General features: G+C 59.4%; 1 protein-coding gene across 1 annotated transcript in view; it reads left to right on the top strand.

Annotated features, from left to right (window-relative positions):
• LOC111139417 (obscurin, cytoskeletal calmodulin and titin-interacting RhoGEF) overlaps positions 1-19,226 on the top strand; it is a 159,060-nt gene that overhangs the window by 92,037 nt on the left and 47,797 nt on the right. Inside the window, exons 63-76 of the mRNA XM_022491664.1 lie at positions 307-463; positions 788-904; positions 984-1,148; positions 1,376-1,534; positions 1,652-1,829; positions 2,237-2,350; positions 6,921-7,088; positions 7,250-7,352; positions 7,598-7,727; positions 9,166-9,274; positions 12,222-12,264; positions 15,316-16,445; positions 18,057-18,323; positions 19,053-19,149. Coding sequence (XP_022347372.1) covers positions 307-463; positions 788-904; positions 984-1,148; positions 1,376-1,534; positions 1,652-1,829; positions 2,237-2,350; positions 6,921-7,088; positions 7,250-7,352; positions 7,598-7,727; positions 9,166-9,274; positions 12,222-12,264; positions 15,316-16,445; positions 18,057-18,323; positions 19,053-19,149 — 2,937 coding nt within the window. The remainder of the gene's footprint in view (positions 1-306; positions 464-787; positions 905-983; positions 1,149-1,375; positions 1,535-1,651; positions 1,830-2,236; positions 2,351-6,920; positions 7,089-7,249; positions 7,353-7,597; positions 7,728-9,165; positions 9,275-12,221; positions 12,265-15,315; positions 16,446-18,056; positions 18,324-19,052; positions 19,150-19,226) is intronic.

Raw genomic sequence — 19,226 nt, 5'->3', positions numbered from 1 at the left:
GACAGACATGCACACTCGGACACATGCACGCTGTATCCACAGGCACATGCCTCCACGTGTGGCCACAAATAGGCACATGTGTATATGACACATGCAGCACATGGGCAAGGTTGCGTGAGCACACCCTTTGCTGCACACATTCACACAGATGCTCATGCACACAGACGCCCCCATCACACACCCATGGCCCACACAGCGCAGTGCACTCAGTCCCAAGCAACCACACAGCCCAGCCCGGGGTGGTAGCCTGTTTCCTCCCAGACCTGAGGCCTCACTCTCCCCCTACTATTGTGCTCTCTGCTGTAGCTTCCAGCAGGAGCTGCAGAGCTGTGACACAGATGACGATGTGGCCATGTGCTTCATCAAGAACCAGGCAGCCTTTGAGAAGTACCTGGAGTTCCTGGTGGGCCGCGTGCAGGCCGAGTCAGCAGTGGTGGGCACAGCTGTGCAGGAGTTCTACAAGGTGCCCCCCAGCCCTGGCCCCACAGCTTACTGAGCAAAGTATAGCCCCTGGAGCCCCGTGCTCACCTTCCGTTGGTGACATAGTGGGGCAGGGGTGCGGCTGGCCAGGAGGAGGGGCAGTGCGTGTGCATGTGTGTGCCTGTGCAGTTGTGCAGGGGTGCAGCTGGCCAGGGAGAAGGGACGGTGCGTACATGTGCAGTGGGGCAGGGGTGCGGCCAGCCGGGGAGGAGGCAGGCACCCATGTGCACCCTGCTGCCCCAGCCCCCCACATCTCTGGCTCTGCTGACACTGCCCTGTCCCCCACTGCGCCCTGCGGCACCCACAGAAGTACACAGAGGAGGTGCTGTCTGCTGCAGACCCTTCGCAGCCGCCCCCACCACCCCTGCAGCACTTCCTGGAGCAGCCTGTGGAGCGGGTCCAGCAGTACCAGGCCCTGCTCAAGGTAGGGGGTGCGCTGCCCAGCCCCCTCCCAGGCCTGGTTGCAGGGCCGCTGGGCGGAGGCCTGACACTGTGTCCCCCAGGAGCTGATCCGCAACAAGGCGAGGAACGGGCAGAACTGTGCACTTCTGGAGCAGGCCTATGCGGTGGTGTCCGCCCTGCCGCAGCGTGCGGAGAACCAGCTGCACGTGTCGCTCATGGAGAACTACCCAGGCACCCTGGAGGCACTGGGCGAGCCCATCCGCCAGGTCTGGGATGCTGAGATGCGGGGTGCAGGGTGCGGGGGAGCGGGCGAGGGTTTGGGCAGGGCCGCAAGCAGGGGCAGAGTGCCAGGGGCTCTGGGCTGACTGTGGGGCGTGTACTGGGCTGACTGTAGAGGGGTGTCTCTGGGCTGAATGCGGGGGCTCCCGGCTGCCCTTGGGGGTGGGTTCTGGGCTGGCTGTGTGGGCTGGGGGCTGATGTCGGGCTCCTGCAGGGCCACTTCATCATATGGGAGGGGGCACCGGGCGCGCGGATGCCCTGGAAGGGCCATCACCGCCACGTCTTCCTGTTCCGCCACCACCTGGTGGTCTGCAAGCCCAGAAGGGATTCCCGCACTGACACTTTCAGCTACGTCTTCCGGAACATGATGAAGGTGGGCTGGGGGGTGGGGCAGGGAGGACTGGGGGGGGCGGGACCCAGCGTGGGGCGGGGGCAGGTGCAGAGGCCTGCGTTTCTCCAGATACTCAGCCTGCATCCTCCGACCCCGCAGCTGAGCAGCATCGACCTGAATGACCAGGTGGAAGGTGACGACCGTGCCTTCGAGATCTGGCACGAACGGGAGGACTCGGTGCGCAAGTACCTGCTGCAAGCGCGCACGGTCATCACCAAGAACTCGTGGGTGAAGGAGATCTGTGGCATCCAGGAGCGCCTGGCCCTGCCTGTGTGGTGTGAGTGCCCCATGCTGGGAAGGCCTGGAGGCCCCAGTCTTGGCCCCTGAGCCTCAGCACCCTGCCCAGTCCTGGGAGGCAGGAGGGAGAGGCTCTGTCTGGAGCGCGGTTTGCTCAGCCTCTCAGCAGCCTGAGCTGGGATGCTGGGCTGAACCTGACTTCGGTGCAGGGCAGCCTCAAGGTTCACACAGGGCCCCCCAGCACAGGACAGGTGCCCAGACTGTTAGAGTCGGGAAGGGCCACCCGGATGGGCGGTCACAAGGGGTGGTGTCCGTAGCAACCACAGCTTTGGACTCTGGGGCTTCTCATGAGTCCAGGGATGGACCAAGGACCTGGGGCCGCTGCTGTCCCATGCACCAAGAGCTCAGAGTCTGTGTGTGTGTGTGTGTGTGTGTGTGTGCGTCCAGACCCCCCAGATTTTGAGGAGGAGCTGGCGGACTGCACAGCAGAGCTTGGTGAGACAGTGAAGCTGGCCTGCCGTGTGACGGGCACCCCCAAGCCTATCGTCAGCTGGTACAAAGGTAGGACCCTGCAGCCTGACGGATATGGACGTTGCACCAGTAAAAGTTGGCCAGAGGGGTGGGCCTGGTCAGGGGTTGGGGGGTCAGGTGTGAGGGACAGGTGTCCTGTTACAGGGGCTCACCGCGGGCTCAGCCAGCCTGGCTGGGAGCACAGGTACACGAGGTGGGACAGAGCAGAGGCTGTGCCCCCATGATTCAGAAGTGGTGACCCTGCTCACCCCGGATCTCACTCCTCAGCTGTCTCATTTGACAAGTTTGCATGGAGGGCTAGCACCCTGCTCCAGGTACCAGGGATGCAGAGGCAACTAGGCCTTGCCCACGGGTGCTGTCCACGTAGGGGGGAGACCGATGGCAAACTGGTGGACAGACGTGTGGCAGCAAGTGGGGAGGTGCTGTGGCCATCCGGAGAAATGAGGCAGATGCAAGGGCAGCTACTCTCTGGCCAACACACGAGAGCCCTAGGGGGGCAGGGAGGCGGCCAGGAGAGGGCAGGGTAGACTCCGAGGCTGGCCCTGGGGTGGGATATCAGGTGTGGCTCTGGGCATAACGGGAGCCACAATGTTTGGGGGTCCCAGTTCTGACACCAGCCACCATCTGGGGTCCCCGGGACCACCCCCAGTTCTGACACCTGCTTTGGGGGTCCCATGACTGGCTTTGGGGTCCATGAATCACTGAAGGACTCACAGAACTCAGCAGAGTGTCTACTCAGGGTCTGGCTTATTGCAGGGGTGGGAAGAGGCTCCTGGGGAGGGGTCCAGCGGGGTGTCCAGCGGGGTTCCTGGGGCCTCCCACCTTCTGGTGGAGTCATGCAGACCACATCTCTCTCCCGCATGGATGCAGGCAGTGCAGTCTAGTCCTCCGGGGTACACGCATCTGAGCCTTGTGTCCAGGGTGTCTGCTGGGGGGTCACTCACGCAGGCACAGCTGTCAACTCTCAGAGCTCCTGCAGTGGTCAAACTCCTGCCACGTGGTCCTAAGCCCCAGCCCTGCCTCACAGCTGATGGGGTCCAAGGCCCCAGGTAAACCAGGACACTCTTACTGGGAGTCGCCTGGCCTGGGCTGGACTGGGAAGTAGACCTCCTAGTGTCCACTGCAGCCCCAAAACCCAAACCAAGTCCTGGTCTTGAAGGAGCCATCCCAGGATGGTCAGGCCCTCTGGGCCTTTGTCTGTCCTTCCTGGTCAAGGGCGGGGCTGCTGAGGACACCTGGGGTGTTGCTGGGCTTTTCCTGGGTCCCAGGGTCAGAGCCACAGGCCGGAGATCCCCCTTCTCTGCCCTGGGGTCGTCTTCTGGAGGGAGCCCCTGCTGCCCCCACATTCTGGGTTCTCCTCCCCCGCACAGAACCTGGGAGTGCAACTTCCCATCCTGCGATCCCCCCATGGCCAGACCTGTGCCTGGGATGGCCAGTTCAGAGGGACAAGGTAGTTCAGGAAGTTTCCTGGAAGCAGAATGGGCCCCTGGGACTCCCTGCTTCTGACCAGGCTGCCCCCAGGAATGTGTGCTGGCCAGGCCACGTCTGTGTCCGAGGGGAAAGGAGGACACACCTTACCCTGAAGTGGTCAGCAGGGTGAGAGTTGGGTGGTCCTCTGCTCCTTTAATGCCGTGAACACCCTGGAGGGGAGGATTTGTTCTGGGGACAGCTGGGTGTCTGGTGACCAAGCTGCTCTCTTGAGGGGTGGGCAGGCAGAGGCGAGGGTCAGCAGATGCTGACACATGCTATCATGAGGCAGCGGCTCCCACAGCCACAGGCTGCTGTGACCTGAAGCAGCGTCATGGTGGGAGACCCCACAGGGAGCCCCCAGAGCCTCAGATCTGCCAGGATGAGGGCACGTTCCATGTGCTGGGGCTCCACCCTAGACTTTGGGTGTCCCTATGGTCTTGGGCGCCATGCCATGCAGGAGCCCTCCTGGCCCAGGAGGGAGCCAGCGGCGACCTCACTTTGCTGCCACGGACCTTCAGTCCACCTGTCCACAGTCTGTGGGAGAGCAAACTGAGTGGCCAGCTGCAGCCGTCTGCGCGAGGCTAGTGGGCCCAGGGTGACCCTCGCCGGGAAGCACAGAGCCCACAGGGCCATGCTGGTGGCCCTGATCTGCCCAGCTCCCGTCTGTGTGTCCCAGATGCTGCTGTGGTCAGTGTGCACCCTGGGTCTCAGCAGCGTAAAATGACCCAGACTCAGAAGGGGCCTGTGTCCCAGTCCGTGAAGTCTGGAGGTGTGCTTGCACTTCAGGGGTCAGGCCCAAGAGGCAGAGGTTGGTTATTGTAACTGAGGGACCCAGCATGGGGAATGGGCGTCCACTTGCCGGCCAGCAGACCGTCGTCATCTGGGTGGATGGTTTGAATGTTGGCAGCAGAGGATCACGTCCTGACCCTCCTGAGAGGACTGACTGCCTGGCATGGAGAGGATGCGGAGAGGTCATGGTGCCTGCACGACCGAGGGTTGAAAAGCAGGCATCCCTGTGCCCCTGGTGGAGGCATGGCTCTGCTTAGTGGATCCCATGACAGCCAGCTTGTCTACACCGGTGGGAGCCACAGGAGCAGTGATGGTTATCACCTGCTCTCTCTGGTGGCCATGCCACCTCTGCATCTGGTGTGTCCCCACCTGGAATATCCCCTCCCACGTTCCAGCCGCGGAACCCCAAACAGCAGACCTCAGACTGCAGAGGTGGAAGCCACAGCCATGGTCCCCAGATGTGGCCCCAAGGTGACACACCCTTCTCTGCTCCCCGGAACCTTGCTTGCATCCCATGTGTGGATGCAGGTGTCGGCCTCCTGCAGAGCTGGGAAAATCTAAGCTCCCCTGCCTGAGGGCCACCTGTGGTCATTTATCCCTTCAGTAGCAGAGGTCAGGGTGGTGGAGGAGTGGGAAGGGAAGAGGGAAGACACTTCTGCAGCTCAGTAACGTTCCGTGTTCAGGGCTCGACAGAGCCCCACTCCGGGCAGCAGGAACATCTCTGGGATACGATGTCCCCTTCAGGGATGTGGACTTGGCAGCAACATCACATCACTGTCCAAGGCTCTGTGCCCCTTGGTTGGCTGTGGATTCCCATGCAAGGTGGTGACCTGTTTGGATGGGGTGTCTTCTGGCCCAGACCCTCTCCCTGGGGTTCTCATGCAAGGTGGTGAGCCGTCGGATGGGGTGTCTTCTGGCCCAGACCCTCTCCCTGGGGTTCCCATGCAAGGTGGTGAGCCGTCGGATGGGGTGTCTTCTGGCCCAGACCCTCTCCCTGGGGTTCTCATGCAAGGTGGTGACCTGTTGGATGGGGTGTCTTCTGGCCCAGATCCTCTCTCTGGGGTTCCCATGCAAGGTGGTGAGCCATTGGATGGGCATCTGCTGGCCCAGAGCCTCTCTCTGGGGTTTCCAGTCATCCGAAGGAATCCTTCCCTTGCTTTTGGTGCCTGGCCTTTCACCCAGGTGCTGGCCATCCTGTCCACTGCCCAACGGGGTTGGGGACAGCTCTCTGTTTTCACCCAGCATGGGCTCTGGGATTTGTCAGGAAGCCAGCCAACCTTGGGTGTGTTCTGAGGAGAGAGCGTGTCCACCAGGGCACCATCCACAAAACTGTCCTTGAGCCCACTTCTTGGTACCCAGACTGCAGCCGCCTGCCACACTTCCTCCATCCACAGGCAGCAACGGGAAGTGGGGTTTACTGCCCAGCGGACCCCGCGGTGTGGTCAGTGAGTCTGTCACTGAGTCCCAGGGACCCATGCATGTCCTGTTACCTGGCCCATGGGGCCTTCTGCTTATTTACCTCCTTTTTTCCTGGAATACCATGTCCGTGATGGTGTCCCTTCCTCGTCGCTGAAGTGTTTCCATGCTTACAAACCCACGAGCCAGCCAGAGGCAGACAGAAAACGCAAGACCTTGGGGTTGCAGGGTTGGTCTCAGAGAAAGCAGAACACCCCTGTCCACATGTTCAGGGTGAGGTGTCCCCTGCAGATGGTGGGTTGCCCCACAGGAGAGGAACCACGAGTTTCAGGAGATGCTGGGCTTCCATGAGGCTGCCAACACGCCTGCTCACGCTCTCCTGAAACGGGGTCCCTTGAAAGAAAGTGCATGCCAAGGGTTCTGTGAGTCGGGACATGGCTTGGGGACCATTGTAATGGAGCAGCTGCATTTGGCACAGACAGGGCTGTGGGAAGGTGTCCACCTGTAAAGTCTAGGTATCTGTGGAGGACAGGGTTCTTCCCAGGGAAGACACTCGTCTGCCTGCCCACCACCCAGGAGAGAACTGTTTTTTGGCTGGAGATGTTTGGTGGTGAGGGACACGAGCAGTATCTGAGTGTGTCTGCAGTGGCCAGGTGACCAAGGTTCTGTGTGTCCTCTGTGGTGTCTGGTCCCTTTGCCTGGACCCCGCCTCCAGCTGTGAGCCTACTTTCTGCGGCCACATGGTGAGCAGAGGTCTGGGGAATGGGATGGGGCTCTGGGTCAGTGTGGCCAGCGGGGCTCCCCACCAGGGGTCTGAGGTCCAGGGGTGGCCCCCCAGCACTGCCCCATGACTGTGACCTCCAGGCAGGCCAGCCTCCTGTCCCCAGCAGGGTCCCTTCTATGACGGCACTGCCTTTCTTTGCAGATGGGAAGCCAGTGGAGGTGGATCCACACCACATCCTCATCGAAGACCCTGACGGCTCCTGTGCCCTTATCCTGGACAACCTGACCGGCATGGATTCGGGCCAGTACATGTGCTTTGCAGCCAGCACTGCCGGCAATGCTAGCACACTGGGCAAAATCCTGGTGCAAGGTGAGCCCGCCCCAGGAGGGAGGCTGGAGGAGACAGCATCCGGACTCCACTGCACCTCGGTGGCCCATGGGGGGTGCAGGCCTGCGGGTGGGGGTAGGGTCCTGCTCTGTCATGGGGTCTCTCTGTATCTCTTTCCCTTGGCTTGCTCTGTGACACCACAGTACCCCCACGGTTCGTGAAGAAGGTCCAGGCCATTCCGTTTGTGGAGGGAGAGGACGTGCAGGTCACCTGCACTGTCGAAGGCGCCCCACACCCTCAGATCAGGTGGGCTGGGAGGCTTGCACCCGGGGTACAGGAGGGGAGGTAGGCAGCGTGGTCACTGTGTGGGCTTGGGCAGATTCTGAACATGGCTCCTGCCCCAGGAAGGGCAGCCCCCTCTGAGGGTTGGGGGGTGGTGTCAGGAGCGTGTGGGCTCTGGATGGAAGCCTGGTCCTGCAGGGTGGGCGAGAGGAGGGTCTTGAGTGGAAGAAGGTGGGGAGGCTCTTCTCACTCCCTGGGGTTGGCTGCAGGTGGTACAAGGACGGGGCCCTGCTGACACCCAGCAGCAAGTACCGAACCCTGAGTAAGCCCCGAAGTGGTCTGCTGGTGCTGGAGATCCTGGCAGCCAGCAAGGATGACCTGGGCCATTACGAGTGCGAGGTGAGGTGGGCAGACACAGGGGACCTACCTCAGGGCCCACCATCACCCAGGGTCCCTGCATCATAATGAGGGAGGGTACTTCTGGCCCACTGTCACCCAGTGTCCCTGATGAGGGAGGGACCCCAGACCTGTGATCACCCAGTGTCCCCAATGAAGGAGGGACCCCAGACCCACCATCACCCCATGTCCCCAATGGAGGGAACCCCAGGCCCACCATCAGTGTCCCCAGTGAGGGAGGGACCCAAGACCTACCATCATCTGGTATCCCTGATGAGGGAGGGACCCCAGACCCATCATCACCTGGTGTCCCCAATGAAGGATGGACCCCAGACCTACCATTACCCAGTATCCCTAATGAGGGAGGGGACCCCGGACCCACCATTACCTGGTGTACATGATGAGGAAGGGACTCCAGACCTGCCATCACCCAGACTCCCTGATAAAGGAGGGACCCCAGACCTACCATCACCCAGTGTCCCCGATGAGTGAAGGGATCCCAGACCCATCATCACCCAGTGTCCCCAATGAAGGAGGCATCCCAGACCTACCATCACCCAGACTCCCTGATAAAGGAGGGACCCCAGACCTACCATCACTCAGTCTTCCCAATGAGGGAGGGTCTTCAAATCTACGTCACCCAGTGTCCCCGATGAGTGAGGGGACCCCAGACCCACCATCACCCGGTGTCCCCGATGAGGAAGGAACCCCAGAACTACCATCACTCAGTGTCTCCAATGAAGGAAGAGACCCCAGACCTACCATCACACAGTGTCCCCAATGAGGGAGAGGACTCCAGATCTGTGATCACTCAGTATCCCTGATGAGGGAGAGAATCGCAGACCCACCATCACCCAATATCCCTTAATGAGGTTGGGACCCCCAGCCCATCACCCAGTGTCCATGGCAAGGACAGGGACCTGGATGGGAGCTCTGAGTGACATCTTCTCTCCCAAAACCACCTGTTCACCTGCAAGCCCAGTGGTATTCTGTATAAGGTATGTGCAGGCTGTGGCTCTTGCTGGCTGTGAACCTCTTCTCTGTGGCTGCTCCTGGTAGCCTTGGTGGGACCAGGTGGGGGCTGTCCCCCACTGCAGCTCCTGGGGAGGCACACAGACTGGAGTTAGCTCTGGATTCACATGGTTTAATTCAGTGACTGCTAGCCACACATGCAGTTTGAGTACGTTAGCTCTAGGTAAAGACTTGGTTCCGTTTCCAGTGCTCAGGGCCCACACGGCCACCACACCGAGCTATACAGATAGTGTCCCCACCACCGAGGAAACCCCTGGGCAGTGCTAGGTCTGTGTGGGGACCCTTTCTCTGTGTTAGGCTCTGTGGCTCTGGAACACAGCCAGGGAGGGCCTCCCCTATGTTAGAGATGGCCCCGATGGTCCCAAGGGTGTCACTGGCTCTAAGCAGGCTCCTGCCATCCATCCTGCAGTTGGTGAACCGGCTGGGCTCTGCAAGGGGCGGGGTAGAGCTGTGCATGCAGAGCCCTGCTGTGCGGGCCCGGGAGCAGCTTCGCAGGGAGCAACTTGCCACTGTGGAAGGTAAGTGCTACTGTGGCGCCAGGTTGGTTGCCAGCCTTTCCAATCAGGGTGTGTTTCCTGGAGAAAGGGTGGTAAGGGCCAAGGAGGAGTCTGGGTGGGAGAGATGGGGATGCAGAGACCCTGGGGCAAGGGCTGGTTTCCAGCCCTCTACTGGGACAGCTTGAGGTGAGCCTTGAGGCCAGAGCTTCAGCAAGGCTGGAGGGCAGCCCTGGGGGTGGGGGAGGCCTGCGTCTGCCTTACCGTTCCTGGGCTGTAGTGAGTATGTAGAAAGGCTAGGCCTTGCCCAGCAGGCTGTGGGGCAGTGGCCAGCCAGGCGTCGTAATAGGCAGCAGGAATGTTGAGGAGGATGGCTCTGTGGGAAGCGTGCTGAGAGCAGAGCACCAGCTGCTGGGTCCCAGTTTGGTTCCCAGGAGAGGGAGTGATGTCAAGGGCCTGGTACCTCCACACTGGTTTGGGTTGTTCATGGAAAAAAGCAGAGTGCCATGGCTCTGCCTCCCTAGCCTGGCCTGGGGTGGTGTCTGGGGTCCTGGGATGGGTGTCACTGAGGGGAGATGTGTTCCTGGGTGAGGGGTGGAGAGCTAGCTGCTCAGGCCTCCACTCACACCTGAGTCCAGGGTTCTAGCTGTGCCCAGACTAACGATGGCCAGGATGGGAAGTGGGGCAGCTGGCATCTGCCCCAGGCTTGCTCAGTCAGAGAGCAGTCCTATGGTGCTCACAGGGCAGGCTGCAGCCCAGGGACGGCTTCTTCCAGTCTGGGTTGCCCCACCTAGAAGGGGCTACCTTGTCAGTTGGTGAGCCTCTTGTCACCAGAGTTATGCCGGCAGAGGCTGGACTGACACCTGGTGGAGCCGTAGCTTTCACAGTAGGACAGGCTGGAATACATGTCCTTCCAAGTCCTGAGTGTTGGCTTCTGTGATGCCTGGGGGTAATGGATCTAGTCCATCCTGGGGCACAATGTCCAGGGGACCCTATCTGGACCCTCCTGGAGTCAGCCTACCTGGCATCTGGAGCTCGACAGCCGTCACAGAGTGGGCAGGGGTCCATGTTCTTGCCTTGCAGAGGGCCCTATGGTGTCTGCAGGCACCTTAACTTCCTGCCATATGGTGTCTTATGTTGGGGAGGTGCTGAGCAAGGATTTCAGCACTCCTTCTCGGGCTGGCAACAAGCGCGTCCTACAGAGACATTCACTTCATTGTCATGATGGGTCCCTTTCTGTCAACGTCTCATGGCTGTGAAGTCTGGAAGAGGGGCAGCCCTCCAATACCAGAAACATGGTACCTCACATCCAAGGCGGCCAGTCCTCACAGACCCAGAAGTTGGAGTCCGCTACCTCCTGCTTCCTAACCCTATCCTGCCGCTTCATCTTTAACCTGGTGGCTCCACAGCCAGAATAGCCCCAGCTGGCCTTGTGGGGTGGGTGCTGCCCCCTCGCTTTTGGAGCTGCACTGGACCAGGAGCCCCGCTTTGCACAGCTGCACCCCCTCTGATTGCTGCCAGTATCCACCAGGGCTTAGAGCCCATCCGGTGGCAGGTCAGATCAGGAACAAAGGCACCAGGAATGTAGCAGCCAAGACATTCCCTGACCACCACTCCCCAGAGCAGCAGGATGGGACTTCAATTGAAGGAGGGTGAGGGAAGGAGTTCTGGGTTTTCCCACTGCTCTGCACACAGGGTCTGGCCTACAGGTGGCAAAGTGGATCTCTCTGGGTCCAACTTAATCTAGACACACAAGGCATTTTGTCTGGATCTCATTCTCTCTCCCAGGGGGCTTCCCTCTCCAGGAGGCAGCTGGCACAAACACACGTGCACATACATACACAAGTAAATGAGGCTTCCAAGGGCCTTACAGACAGAGCTGGTATCTTTAATTCACATGAACACAATTGGAGACAAGTTTAAAATACTCTTGGTCACTTAAGGGAAACCCTTTCTCTATGAGACTTCAGCAAAGCCTAAAATCCCACACACCAGAAGCCAGAGCACTGTGTGCTACAGGCCATGCCACTTGATTTTTCTGAGCATTCCACTCAGCTTTGTCCCCAGGATGGTAAGAGGGACTGTTGAGATCTGAGGGTACTGGTATCTGCTGGACTGCCTGCTGTCCAGCAGGGTGTGGCTGGGAGGGGTATCTCCATGGCAGGCTGGACCCTGCCTAGAAGCTGCAGAGGAAGAGGCCTCAGAATGGGTGAGAATAGGTGCTGCCTGATCCCAGATGAATCCTATCCTGTCTCTAGGACTTAGGCCCTCCATCTGCTGTTTCCAGGAAGATGGAAAGATAGGACAATCAAGGCAGTTAAGTTTATGGGAAGCTTTTATGGAGAGATCTAGGTTTCCCTGCTCACTCAGAGCTCAGGACTCTGTCCAGTTGTCTCTGGTTGCTCCTGATGGGATTTCCATGGCCTCATGGTACAGAGCTCAGATGTGCCATCTTTAGGACTCCAGTGTCCCTTTCCCCTGGAGAGATGCTTTTGGCCGTTAGGATTTCTTATAAATTAGGCACCAGCCATCCCAGTCCTAGTTTGGCTCCCATGGCCTTTCCTTCCCCTACTCCAGCCTTCAGTTTCTTTCTGAGAAGTGGAACCTCCAGTTTGACAAGTTCACAGGGCTCCCTGGGCACATGTGCTGAAGAAGGAGCTGGGATTTCTGCCTGGGCAGCCCAGATGGGGCCCCTGCTCTTCCTGCAGTCCCTGCAAGACCCTCATTTCCTCATGTGGAACACTCTGAGGTCACACACACTCATCCCCCAGCCACTCAGAGCAGGCACTGTCATCTCCATGTTAAAGAGGACAGAACTGAGGCTCCAACCTACCACAGGCAGATCAGGCAGGGCTTGGATACAGTGCTCTGAAGCCAAGAAGATTATTGCACTGCCATGCCACTCAAATGGTTCAGCATCCAAGCACTGGCTAATCTGTAACCCTCGCTATTCCGACTGTTTTCTTTGTAGTCACTGAGCAGGAGACTAAAGTCCCCAAGAAAACCGTCATCATGTAAGTGCAGGCGTGTTCCTAACCTTCCTTCTGACTGCAGTGCCCCTGCATGCCCACTAACCCACCTGTACCTTGTCCGTGTGGCCTGGCCACCTGCTTGTCTAACTGCCTGCCCACATGGCCTTTGCTCACCATGCAGGCTGCCAGTAATTTGCAGATACCCCTGAGGGGACGCACCTTCCTGTGGGGCCTTGGCTACCTTCAAAGTTCAAAGCTCTCTCTTCCAGGGCCTCTATGGTTCCAATGCTTCCACAGGGTAGACTTACTGTGTACTTCACAGTGGCTCACCTAGGGCTTGGACCCAGAATCACATCAGTTAATTTGGAGCTGGGACCAAGAACTGCTTCCCATGGTGGGTTAGAGGGAGGATTTTTACCCCTCAGACCCTAGGATCTAGGGCATTTTTGTCTAATAGAGCTTTCTGTCCTGTTGGAAATATTCTATTTATGATGTGCGCTACAAGAACAGCCACCAGCCACATGTGGCTACTAAGTATTTAAAATGTGTCAAATGCAACTGAAGAATTGAATTCTAGATTGTACTCTCATTAACTTGTATTTAATTAAAATAGTGTAATCCTGGTGGGCAGCACAGCTCTAGGTCCCGCAAAGATCTCCAAGCCCAACCCTAGCATTAGGGAGATGGGGAAATTCAGGTTCAGGGAAGAGGCATGCTCAGGTTGGTTCATGACAGAAAACCAGGAGATAAACCATTTCCCCGGTGCCACGCCCACCACCCTGTCTATTTTGTTGGGTGCCCTCAAGTCTGGGGTTGCTGCTACTTAAATAAAAGAGGTCTGGAGCTGAATAAGCCCACAAAAGACAGAGTTGGTTTTGACCTGGATGTTCCAGTAGGAGGTGTGTGCAGGTGGAGATGGTGTAAAAGCTTGGAAAACCCAGGAGGCAAAAAGACTGGTCTAAGACCAGTTGACTGGGAAGCTCCAGTTGGTTCCTTGTGGGCCTATGAACTCCTAAAGGGGCCTGCATTTAGCCAAGTTTTGGAGAATCGTATCACCAGACATTTGGTCAGATCCTGGCTTAACCCTTCCTCAACATCCTCCTTCCACCAAAGCACATTGCTGCCCACAATACATGTGGCAGTAGTAAGCATCCCTGGAGGTATGCGGTTGTGCCAGAGCTATACATAGACTAACGCCCCCTTTCACCCGTGAAGGGAGAATTTCTATTATTTACATCTTACAGATAACAAAATGGAGAAACAAAGACAGGGCCAGGCTGCCCCATCAGTAGGACTTCAGAGAGGACTAGAACCTGGGGCAGCTGGACTAGGTGACTCAAGAGGCATCTTGAAGCCTAGTCTATTCCAGGCTTAGGGAGGTAGCAACACACACCCGGTGTTGCTGGAGGAACTTAGCTGGAGGAATTGTGCCAGGTGTCTCCCCCAAGGACACACCAGAGTGGGGACTTGACACGGGGAGGAATCAGGGCTTGGAGAGAGACCCCTGTCACCTGGCAGTCCCACCTGCTGCCCTGGGAGCCTCAGTACAGGATGTCTACATGCCTTCATGGATGCAGTGAGCCCAACACAGGAAGGCATTTAGGAGGCATGACACCACTACCCATGTGACTGACTGTCCTGCCTTGGTGAACTGAAGAGGAATGAGGCCAACAGATGGGCCTGGCCCAGGTTCCCCTGATGTTTGGGCAAGCTCCAACCCAGGGACAAACCTAGTGCTCCCGAGCCTGGGCATGAGGCAGGAAGGTAGTCCTGTGACTTTGGAAGAGGCCACACCTCTAAGCCTCAGTTTCTCCATCAATTAAGTGGGGGTGTTGCATTTCCTTCTTACCAACTGAGGGCTGAGCAGGCAGGACCTATAATTGCTGTGCACTTCAAGAGGTAGCATACATCTCTGGGCCCATCCCTGGGAGAATCTTCTCCTGGGTGGAGCCCTGAGTTGGACAAAAGCTGAATGAGATGGAGAGAGAGCATGAGCTTGCCTTAGTCATAGCAGGCAGGTGGCAACAGCATTGAGCTGTCAGCACATGTGCGCCTGAGCCCAGGAGAAAATTCAGGTCCAAGGTTCCAGGAGAGTTGTGAATTCCCCAGGGTTGGTGTGTTAATCAGCACATCCCTGTTCCCTGATACTGCCTGATACTCATTTTACCCACAGCACCCAGCAAGGTCAGGGGTCCTGTGTGGCAGAGGGGTACCGGGGCTGACTGGTGGACTTCTGAATCTTGGCCCTGGGCAGGAGTCCAGCCTTCTCAGCCTTGTGGTCCACACTTGCAAAAGGAGGTCAAACCCATCCCCCAAGGCTGCTTCAAAGTCCCTGGCCAGTGCCTGATGTTCACCCACATGCAACTGGTCTTGCATTCTGCCTCCTCTCCTGCTTCCTGCCCACTCCCATTTAGGTGGGAGGGACCCAGCAAGAGGAAGTGCTTGTCTGACATCACACAGCCCATGATGGCCAAGCCACACCCAGAGCCGGGTGTTTTCTGGGCTTCACAACCCCGGACGAACAGATCAGGAGCACATGCAGTAGATCAGGGCTCTGACAACCCTCCTGGACCTAGAATCAGTTGCAAACCTATCTCCCTCTGAGGACCATTGAGGCTCCTGCTCCCCATCATACGAAGCACAAAGCACTCATGGGATAGACAAGGAAGGGCACACGGTTGTGTGCCTGCTTCCCTGTCCATCAGCTCTGCAAGGAGCACTGGCATCTCCAAACAAAGATGGCCATAAACAGAGGAGACACACGTGGAAATACTGTGAACCAAACCTGGTGTGGGTTGGAGGTGCCCTGTGATGTGGCATGGTCCTCTCCTGTAGCCTCAATTCTTGTTTTGAGATCTGCACACTAGAGCCTGAGGTTGGCCAGATGAGGCTTTGTGCTTTGTTTCATAGGTTCTCTGGATAGGGGCTCCCGAGGGTGGGCTCAAGTACACATGGAGGAATGGGTTTGCGCAGTGTGACTTGCTCGCTACACTGATCTGGTCACTCACATGGCCCCTGCATGTGCTGATGGCGCGGGCGCCGGGCGAGGCTATAGGTCTCTGTGCACATCTTCTCTTGGCCCTCTCCCTGCAGAGAGGAGACCATCACCACCGTGGTGAAGAGTCCCCGTGGCCGGCGCCGGTCCCCCAACAAGTCCCCCTCCCGCTCACCATCCCGCCGCACTGCCAGCCCGCCCAGGCCAGGCCCATTGGCCCCCGAGCTGCTGTACTCACTGGGGGCTGGCCAGCCCCGCAGGCCTGAGCTGGATCCAGGCTGGAGGCCTACTGTGCCTACACTGTATGTGACGGAACCTGAGTCCCACATGCCGGCCCTGCCCCAGGGCACGAGGCCGCCGCCCAAGTGGGTAGAGGTTGAGGAGACCATCGAAGTCAGGGTGAAGAAGACAGGTTCCAGGGGTGCATCCCCTGCCAGAGAGGCACCTGACAGCTCGGCAGGGCTTCTCTTCACGCTGCCTGGCGGGACCCCCATAGGAGACCCCAATGCAAACAACTCCAACAACAACCTACTGGCTCAGGAGCCCCAGGCCCAGGGCAGGGCCATGGTCAGCACTAGAGAGCCTCTCATCTTCTGCATGGACACGGGGCCAGAGGAGGCCCCTGAGCCGTTCCTTCCCCAGGCGGCTGAAGAGGAAATCCCCATGGAGGAGGTGGAGAGTGGAGGTGGCATCCTGACGGAGGAGAACCTGGGTGCCAACGGCCTTTGGGACCGTGACCCCAAGGTCCTCATTCACAATGGCCGAGTGCTGACGCTGGCTGACCTGGAGGATTACGTGCCCCGGGAGGGGGAGACCTTCGGCTGCCATGGCCCTGTGCCCAATCCTTCTGACGATCCGCCCTGTGAGGTCTCTGTGCTCCAGAGAGAGATCAGCGAGCCTACCGTGGGGCAACCCGTCCTGCTCAACGTGGGGCGTCCCCTGGGTCCTCAAAGCCCACCCAGCTTTTTCAGTCACTGGGAGGTGTCTCCCTTGGGGCCTCAGGTCCTTGGCCCCGCAGGTGTCTCCTTCTGTATGCAGGAGGCCCAGGCTGGGAGCACTGCATCCTGGAAGCCGTCCTTCTGCATCCAGGTCCAGAGGTCTGCAGACAACGGCCAGAGCAGCTTCAAAACGGAGGTTAGCACCCAGACGGTCAGCTTTGGGACGGTGGGCGAGACCGTCACCCTGCACATCCGCCCAGATGGGGACAAGACCCCCGGCCCCTCCCAGGGCTGAGGCCGTGACCAGCAGGTGCCTGGCCGCTGGGCCCTGGGGGTGCATGGCGGAAACCAGCACTCCATGGACACATGTGCTCTGGGCCTCTCCCTAAGTCTCCAAGAACTCAGGGCTGGAGCCTGCCCACCCCTCTCACTCCAGGCACTTGCTACCTCAGGGGGCCTGGTCCAGCGAAGACACCGTGCACAGACCTGGCATCTCAGAAAGTCCAGAAGGCTGGAGGGACTCACAGACTGCAGCTCTGGGTCAGGGACTCTGCATCTGTCCTCCCCTGTTCACGAGGCCAGGCTGCCAGGTGCTCTAGGCTGCCGTGTCTGCTCCAGACCGGGGTCCCGGTCTTCCACTCACCGGGGGGCTCCCCAGCTACATCTTCACTATGAACATTTCTCTCTGGCTCTGGGAAGCCTGTGTAGGGCTCAGCCCTGCAGGAACTCCTGGGCCTCTCTGCAGGGTGGACCAGGGTCTGTGTGTGACCCCCAGTGATAATAAACGGGTTCCCTGCAGTTCCCCTGCTCTGCTCTCTTGCTTCTCTGTCTGGTGGCTCCGGCGTCTTGTTGGGGAGGGCCCTGGGTTGGCACCCAGCATCCGCCTGTGGGTTCTGGCCCATTCTTGGGGTCCCTGGGTGGAGGTGTGATGGTTCGCTGGCCTGGCTTGTTCATGTGGGCTGTGTGGCCGGTCACAGGTGCATATACTGGGATCAGGACGGCCCATAGTGGTCTTTCCCAGCCTGCTGGGGGCTGAGCAGGACTTCCTGCCCCCTGCGCAATGGGGGCCATTGGTGAGATTGACAGGGAGGGTGTGCTGTGTCAGGGGTATGCTCATGTTCTTGGATGGGGTAAGGGCAGGATGGGTGCCCCAGTGCCATGGAGGGCAGACAGACAGCAGCCTGCCCAGGTATCTCTCTGTCCTAGAGGGTCTGAGGGTACAGAAGACCAGCAAAAGAGGAGGTCTGGGGTAGGGGAGAGCTCCAGGCAGGGGACCTGCTGGGAATGGAGTGGTGGGCATCCCAGGCATGTGTGAGGCTGTGGTGTGGCTCTGCGAACTGGCCTCCGGGTAGAAGAGGAAAACGTTCCAGGATCTGGGGGCAGGGAGCCCACACGTGGGACAGTCTGAGCATTCCTTCGGGGGCTGTATGAGGACCTGGGGTAGGAGCCCTTGGGGTGCGGTGGCCTGAGTGGGGCCATGCTGCAAGTGCAAGGCAGGGAGCGGGGGCTGGCCTGGGAGGGCAGGAAGGAGTCCCTGGTCCCTGACAGCATCAGGCTGTCCCCAGGCTACCCTAGAGCATGGGGCTGGGTCCTCCCCAGCTTGGGTGGCCCAGTACTCTGGGATCTGGAGTGGGCCATGGGGTCGGGGGTAGCCCATCCCAGGGGGAAGGGAAGGGGTGAACTGAGACTGAGGGCAAGCCAGGACAGAGGGCAGGTGTCCAGGCCCACGTGTCCCCAGAGGAGCCTGTATGCTCCTGCGGGTCCTGAGCCTGCTGCCTCGAGTGGGTGGTGCAGGCAGCTGGGAAAGAGAGCCTCTGAGGACTGGGACAAGGCTTCTGGAGCCTTTTCCCGGGTTCCAGGCCACCTCTCACCCCCGACACGCTGACCTGCCTCTGCCACAGATGCTGCAGTCCCTCCCCCGGTTGCCCTGGAACCAGCAGACCAGGAAGTCACAGTGTGCCCTGAGTCTCCAGCATCCTCCACAGGGGACCATGCTGGCCCCAGCCCTGGCCGTGGGGGGCCACCCAAATTCCAGGAAGCTGGCCCCCAACCCCCAGGCACAGAGGCTGCAGCTGCATCTGATGAGGCCCAGTGGCCTCAGGCTGATTGGCAAGCGCCACCTGCTCTCAGAGTCCCGCCTGTGCTGGCTCCAGCCTCAGCCACCCCAGGTATCCATCCTGTGTGGGCAAGTGGGTAGAGCCCTGTGGACCCTGACATCCCAATGGCTCCATGCACTTAGCCTCAGTCTCCCCGTTGGTGAGACTAGGCAGGGAAGTGGGTGCTGGGGGTTCTTCCTGAGTATATCTGTCCTGGTCAGCCCTGGGCAGACAGCTGGGTCCCCTGTGCTTCTGGGTAGGTCAGGAAGAGGAGGCAGGAGGAGGGGAGAAGAGAAAGAGGAGAAGAGGGGAGGAGGCAGGAGGAGGGGGACGAGAGAGAGGAGGAGGGGGGAAGGGAGACAGAGGAGGAGGAGGAGGTGAGAAGTGAGAGAGGAGGAGGGGGGAGGAGGAGGACAGGAGGGAGGAGGGGGGGCAGACCCCCCACCACCCCAGACTCATGAGTCCTCCAGGGATATTGTCTTGAGTTCTCTCCCTCCAGAAGCTGTGGCACCTGGGTGTCCAGGGCCCTGCAGAGTGGCTGGTGAGGGGAGCCTTAGGGCTGGTGGCCCAGGCTAGGAGCTAGGGCAGAAGGGTGCCTTGGGGTCTGGGCTCTGCAGGGAGCCCCAGGCTTCAGAAATGGGTGTTCCCTGGTGGTTCTTACCCAGAGGCCCCTGCATCCCTGAAGTCCCTGCTCTGCCTTGTGCTCCCACCCTCTGGGCCTGGAGGACGACATGGGGCCCATTGTGGGGGACAGTCCCAGCTGCATCCCAATCACTCACTACACCCTTTGTTTCCTACTAGTTGAGCCCCAGAAGGTGCCACAGCCTCTCCCCAAGCAGGGCCAGGAGCGGGACTTGGGAGCCCACACTGAGGACCAGGGACGTGTCGTGCCCATCCGGTAACCTCCCTGGCATGCTGGGTTAGGGCAGATTTTGGGGGGACATCCCAGGGCAGAGCAGAGAGGAGAGGTCGCCC

The sequence above is a fragment of the Enhydra lutris genome, unplaced genomic scaffold, assembly GCF_002288905.1.
Source record: "Enhydra lutris kenyoni isolate GAN:26980312 unplaced genomic scaffold, ASM228890v2 scaffoldscaffold106, whole genome shotgun sequence".
NCBI lineage: Eukaryota > Metazoa > Chordata > Mammalia > Carnivora > Mustelidae > Enhydra > Enhydra lutris.
Note: the sequence above shows the minus strand (reverse complement) of the source record. Positions and strands in the feature narration are given on the sequence as shown.